General features: G+C 16.5%; 3 protein-coding genes and 2 pseudogenes across 3 annotated transcripts; 2 read left to right on the forward strand and 3 right to left on the reverse strand.

Annotated features, from left to right (window-relative positions):
* Positions 1–8: 8 nt before the first annotated feature.
* Positions 9–1,231, forward strand: LOC143432544 (NADH-ubiquinone oxidoreductase chain 4-like; the record flags this gene model as incomplete). The annotated part of the gene is given in 2 exon segments (XM_076909208.1): positions 9–585; positions 588–1,231. Coding segments are annotated over 2 exon segments (984 nt in total), but the record flags the coding sequence as incomplete, so codon positions are not given.
* On the forward strand, positions 1,231–2,331 carry LOC143432541 (NADH-ubiquinone oxidoreductase chain 5 pseudogene; annotated as a pseudogene).
* A 1,124-nt stretch (positions 2,332–3,455) lies between these two features.
* LOC143432542 (cytochrome c oxidase subunit 3-like) lies at positions 3,456–4,241 on the reverse strand. The gene is given in 1 exon segment (XM_076909206.1): positions 3,456–4,241. A coding segment is annotated over 1 exon segment (774 nt). The 3' UTR covers positions 3,456–3,467.
* Positions 3,456–5,576, reverse strand: LOC143432543 (ATP synthase subunit a-like). The gene is given in 1 exon segment (XM_076909207.1): positions 3,456–5,576. A coding segment is annotated over 1 exon segment (690 nt). The 5' UTR covers positions 5,292–5,576; the 3' UTR covers positions 3,456–4,601.
* Positions 5,577–5,640: 64 nt separating this feature from the next.
* LOC143432545 (cytochrome c oxidase subunit 2 pseudogene) lies at positions 5,641–6,536 on the reverse strand (annotated as a pseudogene).
* Between the last annotated feature and the right edge of the window lie 1,462 nt (positions 6,537–7,998).

Below are 7,998 nucleotides of genomic sequence, written 5' to 3' on the forward strand. Positions count from 1 at the left end.
TTATAATATTTTATATAATTATTTTTTGAGGTAATACTTCAAGACGAATTTTAGCAAGATTTTATTTATTATTTTATACTATAGTTTTTTCATTACCTATATTATTTATTATATTTGTATTATTTAATAATATTGGAAGATTATCTTTTATTATAATAGATTTAATTAATTTAAAAATAAATTATTTTATTATTATATATATAATATTAACTTTTTTAGTTAAAATTCCTATATATATATTTCATCAATGATTATTAAAAGCTCATGTTGAAGCACCTTATTATATTTCAATAATTTTGGCTTCAATTATATTAAAATTAGGAACTTATGGTTTATTACGAATTTTAAAATTTTGTTTTTGTAGTATAAATGAATTTTATATTTTTTATATTATATTAAGAATTTTAGGAATAATTGTAATAAGATTATTATGTTTTATTACTATTGATATAAAAGTTTTAATTGCTATTTCATCAGTTGTTCATATAGGTTTATTAATTATAGGAATATTTATGAATATAAAAATAAATATTATTGGAAGTTATTTATTAATAATTTCTCATGGTTTTAGATCATCAGGATTATTTTTTTAGTAAATGTTGTTTATAAAGAAACTAATAGACGATTATTTTTAATTAATAAAGGGATATTTATATATATACCTTCAATATCTTTAATATGATTTTTAATATGTTCATTAAATATAGCAATTCCTGTAACATTGAATTTAGTTGGGGAAATTATAATAATTATGGGTTCTATTATATGGTATAAATTTTTATATAAATTTTTAACTATATATTTAATTTTTAGTTTTATATATTCTTTATATTTATTTGTAAGAGTTAATCATGGAAAAAATAATTTAGAAAATATTTATAGAGGTTATATAGTTGAATTTTTTGTTATTTTAATACATTGAATTCCAATAAATTTAGTTGTTTTAAATATAGAAGCTTTAATTTATTTAAATAGTTTAAATATAAAATTTTGAATTGTGATTTCAAAGATGTTTTTTAACTTTAAATTATTGTAAAAATAATAATTTTTGGATTAATTTTATATTTTAAAAGTTTATTATTAATATATTTAACATTATGTATAAATTATTATATATTTACATATGTTATAGAATGATTAATTATTGATTATAATTCAATAAAGTTTAATTTATTTTTATTAGTTGATAATTTAACATTATCATTTATTATAATTGTGACTTTAATTTCTTCATTAATTATGTTTTATTCAATTAAATATATAAATTTAGATGAAATTGAATTAAAACGATTTTATTATTTATTAATGATATTTATTTATTCTATATATTTTATAATTCTTAGTCCTTGTATTTTAACAGTTATTATTGGTTGAGATGGATTAGGATTAATTTCATTTTGTTTAATTATTTATTATCAAAATATAAAATCATTTGTAGCTGGTATGTTAACTATAATTTTAAATCGAATTGGAGATGCTAGTTTATTATTAATAATAGCTATAATATGTTCTTGTGGAAGTTGAAATTTGTTTTTATATGATATGAATTTTTCAATAATATTTTTTATTATTATAATAGCATTTACAAAAAGAGCTCAAATACCTTTTTCTAATTGATTACCAGCAGCAATGATAGCTCCAACTCCAGTATCTTCATTAGTTCATTCTTCAACATTAGTAACAGCTGGTGTTTACATTTTAATTCGATTTGAAAAATATATTGATGAAAATTTTAAAATAAATATAATATTAGTTTCAAGATTTACTATATTAATATCAGGTCTTATTGCAAATTATGAAATTGATTTAAAAAAAATTGTTGCATTATCAACATTAAGTCAATTAGGTTTTATAATAAGAGTTTTATTTATAGGATTTAGTGAATTAGCTTTTTTTCATTTATATATTCATGCATTATTTAAGTCATTAATATTTATATGTGTTGGTAATTTTATTCATAATAATGAATCAGATCAAGATATTCGAGATTATAGAAATTTAAATATATTATATCCAGTAAAATCTACAATTTTATTATTTACATTATTTAGATTAATGGGATTTCCTTTTTTATTGGGATTTTATTCAAAAGATATAATTATAGAACATATTTATGATAATAAATTAATTACGTTTAATTTATTTATTTTATTAGTTGGAACAATTTTAACAGTATCTTATGCATTTCGTATAATTTTAATGATTTTATTTCATCAAGAAATAAATATAAGGTATATTAAAATACATAATGATTTTTTTATAAATATTATTATATTTACATTATTTGTAACTTCATTAGTATATGCAAAATTTTATTGATCAATTATATATTCATTTTATAATTTAACTTTAAGTTATAATATAAAATTATTGTTATCTAAATTATTTATTTTAGGAATATTTATTGGATTTTTAAGTTATAAAAATTTATTATTTTTTTCAATGTATGTATTATCTTTTAAAAATATAATATATGTAGATAAATTTTTTAAAATTTTATATTTATATGTATTTATAGTAATTGAAGAATATGAATCAATTATTGAAAAAAAAATTATTCCTTTTATTATACATGAATTATTAAATATATTTAGCAATTTAATTAAATTTCGTATTGAAAATTATAATTTTATTGATTTAATAATAAATAATATTATATTTATTATTATTATTTTTTTTATATTATTTAATTATTTAAATAGCTTATATAAAGTGTAATATTGAAAATATTAAGAAAATTTTTTAATTTTTAAATATTTATAAGTTAATAAATAACTATTTATATATTGAAAATATATTGTTTTATATTAAACTATATAAATAGAAATAATGATTAATTTATTAATCAATAATTGAATTAGAAGTTCAATTTAATTTATTTCATTAATTGGAAAATTACTCTCAATGTATTTATTAACAATAAATTGCCTCTATTTGGCTTCAATTAATAAATTATATATAACTAATAGTTTAGTTAATTTTTAAGTCGAAATTAAATGTAATATTTACTTATATATATATATATTAGTATAATCATTTAATAAAATTAAAAAATCATTCAGTAAATAATGTTAAAATTAATGATATAATAAAAGTAATTATTGTTAATAATAAAATTATTGAATTTATATTGATTAAATGAAAAATTAATGGAAGTAATATAATAATTTCAACATCAAAAATTAAGAATATTAAAGTAATTATAAAAAATGGTAATGAAAAAGGAAGATTAGGTTTAGATAATGGTGAATATCCACATTCATATGGTAAATTTTTTTCATAATTATTTTTTTTTATTATTGAAATAAATATATTTGTTATATAAATAATTATAGGAATTAAATTTACAATTATTAATAAAGTTAAATAAAAATATATTATATATATTAAATTATTTAAATTTTTTAATTGGAAATTAAATGTAATATTTATACTATATATATATGTATATTGAATTATCATATTAATCAATATAAAAATAAATATAAAAATAATCAAATAACATCTACAAAATGTCAATATCATAATGCTGCTTCAAAATGAAAATGATGAATATTAGAAAAATGATTTTTTTTAAATCGTATATATATTGTTAAAATTATTATAATACCAATAATTACATGTAATCCATGAAATCCAGTTATTATAAAAAAAATAGATCCAAAAATTCTATCATTAAAACAAAATATAGATTCATTATATTCAATGTATTGTAATACAATAAAATATATTCCTAAAATTAATGTATATTTTAGTCTTTTATTAAAATTAACATAATTTATATTTAATAAAGAGTGATGACCTCATGTAATTGTAAATCCTGATGAAACTAAAATTACTGAATTTAATAATGGAATATCATAAGGATTAAATATTTCAATTATTATTGGAGGTCAGGTTATTCCAATTTCAATATTTGGTGAAATTGATGAGTGAAAAAATGTTCAAAAAAATGAAATAAAAAAAAATAATTCTGAAATAATAAATAAAATTATTCTAAATTTAAGAAATTTTATTACTATAATTGTATGTATTCCTTGAAATGTTCTTTCTCGGATTACATCTCGTCATCATTGATATATTGTAATAATTATATTTAATAAATTAATATATAATAAATAATCATTATTTAAATATAAATAAATAATAATTCTAATTATTAAATTTATTAAATTAAATGATATAATTAATGGTCAAGGTCTTAAAGTAACTATATGATAAGGGTGATTATGTGTTTTCATAATGATATAATATACCAATTAAAAATTTATGTAAATTATATTAATTATAGAATTTAAATCTATTAAATAAAATTAAAGAATATGATTATATAAATGATTAATTTTAATTATTTATATTTACTTGAAATTAATAATTTAATTAATCATTTATTTTTAATTGAATAATATATGAGAATCATAAATAATAAAGTACCTAGAGTAAAAAAAATCATTGGATGATTTAAAAATAAAATAAGAAGTTTATTGATTATTCGGTTATAAATTTTATAAATCTCAACTTTAATATTAATATAAATTAAGAATAAAACCGTTTTTAATAATTTGAATAATTTTTTTAATATGTCGTTTTTCATTTTAAATTTATTTAATTTCTGAAAAATATAGAATTAATAAAATAGAATATACATAGGCTTGGATTATTGCTATTGAAATTTCAAGAATAAATAATAAATTTTGAGTTAAAATTGTAATTAATATTAAAATTAAATTTTTATACTCAATATTATTAATTGATATTGAAGATCCAATTAAAGTTAATAATAAATGGCCTGCAATTAGATTAGCTGTAAGACGAATTGATAATGTTCAAGGACGAATAATATTTCTAATTAATTCAATATAAACTATAAAATTTATTAATATAAATGGAGTATTTAATGGTACAAGATGACTTAATGATTTTTTTGTTAAATTAATTCAATTAAAGATTAATATTGAAATTCATATTGAAAATCTTATAATTAAATTAAATGATATATGTCTGGTAATAGTAAAAATATAAGGTATTAATCTTAAAAAATTTATTATTATAATTATTAATATTAATCTAATAAATATTAAAATATTAGATTGATATTTTTTTGATGAGATTAATATAAATTCTTTATATAATAAAGATAAAAAATTAATTCATATTATATTTAATCGTGATGGAATTAATCAATATGAATGAGGAATTAATATTAAATATATGAAAATAACAATTCAATTAAGTATTAAATTTTGGTTAATTGCAGGATCAAATCTTTCAAATAAATTTATCAATATCATTTTCAATAAGTTTTTATTTTATATAAATCTTTATTAAATTTTAATTTTAATGGAATTGAATTTAAAATAAATATAATTAAAATAAAATTAAATTTACATAATAATGAAATATATAATCATTTAATTGGTCTTATTTGTGGTATAATATTATTAGAAAATCAAATTAATTATAAATTATATTAACTAATAATTAATCATTAGAAGTATTTATAATTTACTATTTTTGATTTAAAAAATCAATTCTTTAATTTCAGACATCTAATGAATATATTAAAATAATAATTTTATTAATTTTAGTTTGACAAACTAATGTTATAAATTAACTAATTTTAAAATTTAATTAAAATGATTTAATTCAATTTATAAATAATTCATAAGATGTTCTTTCAATAACAATAGGTATAAATCTATGATTTATACCACAAATTTCTGAACATTGACCAAAATAAATTCCAGGACGAATACAAAAAAGATTAAATTGATTAATTCGTCCTGGAATTGCATCAATTTTAATTCCTAGTGAAGGAATTACTCATGAATGAATTACATCAGTTGATGAAATAATTAATCGAATTGCAATTTTTATAGGAATAATTATTCGATTATCAACATCTAATAATCGAAATAAATTTAAATTATTATTGTTAATTATATATGAATCAAATTCAATGTTAATAAAATCAGAATATTCATATGATCAATATCATTGATGACCAATTGATTTAATTGAAAAAATTGGATTTAAAATTTCATCAATATAATATAAAATTTTTAATGAAGGAAAACAAATAAATAATAAAATTAATATAGGAATAATTGTTCAAATAATTTCAATAGTATGATTTTTTAATAAAAATCGATTTAAAAATCAGTTATTAAATAAATTAATTAAAATTATTATAATTAATATTATAATTATAATTATAATTATTATTACTAAATTATGAAATGAAATTAAATTATCAGAGTAAGGTGAGTTAGAATTTTGAAAAAAATATATTTGTCAAGTTGCAATTTTTAATAAATGTTTATAAACAATATATATAGATCTTAAATCTAGCGCACTTATCTGCCATATTAAAATTCTGAAAAAAAAGTTTTTATTTTTCTTTTAATAATAATAGGAGTTTCAACAAAAGAATGATTTAATGGAGGGTAAGTCATTAATCATTCTAATGATGATTGTCTATACTTAAATATAATTATACGTTTTACAATTATTCTTTCTATAATAATAAAAATCATTATAATCAATCTATTAGTTGATATAATTGATCCTAATGATGAAATTGAATTTCAAAAAAAATAAGCATCAGGATAATCAGAATAACGTCGTGGTATTCCCATTAATCCTAAAAAATGTTGAGGAAAAAATGTTATATTTACTCCAACAAATATAAAAATAAATTGAATTTTTAATCAATTATTATTTAATATAAGTCCATAAATTAAAGGATATCAGTGAATAAATCTTGAAATAATTGCAAATACGGCACCTATAGATAATACATAATGAAAATGTCCAACAACATAATAAGTATCATGTAAAATAATATCAATTGATGAATTTGATAATATAATACCAGTTAATCCTCCAATAGTAAATAAAATTACAAAACCTAATGATCAAATAATTGAATTATTATAAGAATTTATTTTACATCCATGATAAGTAGCAAGTCATCTAAAAACTTTAATTCCTGTAGGTACAGCAATAATTATAGTAGCAGAAGTAAAATAAGCTCGAGTATCAACATCTAATCCTACTGTAAATATATGATGAGCTCATACAATAAATCCTAAAAATCCAATTCCTAATATTGCGTAAATTATTCCTAAATTTCCAAATACTTCTTTTTTTCCACTTTCATTTATAATAATATGAGAAATTAATCCAAATCCTGGTAAAATTAAAATATAAACTTCTGGATGACCAAAAAATCAAAATAAATGTTGAAATAAAATTGGATCACCACCTCCTATTGGATCAAAAAATGATGTATTAAAATTTCGATCGAATAGTAATATTGTAATAGCACCAGCTAATACTGGTAAAGATAATAATAATAAAATTGCAGTAATAAATACAGCTCATGAAAATAAATTAATTATGTCATAATTTATTGCAATATTTTTTATTATTATAATAGTTACTATAAAATTTATTGCTCCTATAATAGATGAAATACCTGAAATATGTAATGAAAAAATTATAATATCAACTGAAGGGGAAGAATGATATAAATAAGAAGATAAAGGAGGGTAAATTGTTCATCCTGTTCCTGGTCTTATATTAAATAAATTTCTAGAAATTAATATAATTAATGAAGGAGGTAATAATCAAAATCTAATATTATTTATTCGAGGAAATGCTATATCAGGTAAACCAAGTATTAAAGGAATTAATCAATTTCCAAATCCTCCAATTATAAATGGTATTACTATAAAAAAAATCATTAAAAATGCATGAGCTGTAATTAATGAATTATAAATTTGATCATTATTAATTCAATTTCCAGGAATACTTAATTCTATTCGAATTATAAATCTTATAGATGTTCCAATTATTCCTGATCATAAAGCTAATATAATATATAATATACCAATATACTTATGATTTGTTGACATAAATCATTTTTTTATTAAGATTTATACTTTTAAAATTTTAAATATATTTTTAATTTTGAAGATTAAGTTTAAGTTAATT

Source organism: Xylocopa sonorina, unplaced genomic scaffold (genome assembly GCF_050948175.1).
Source record: "Xylocopa sonorina isolate GNS202 unplaced genomic scaffold, iyXylSono1_principal scaffold0942, whole genome shotgun sequence".
NCBI classification, from domain to species: domain Eukaryota; kingdom Metazoa; phylum Arthropoda; class Insecta; order Hymenoptera; family Apidae; genus Xylocopa; species Xylocopa sonorina.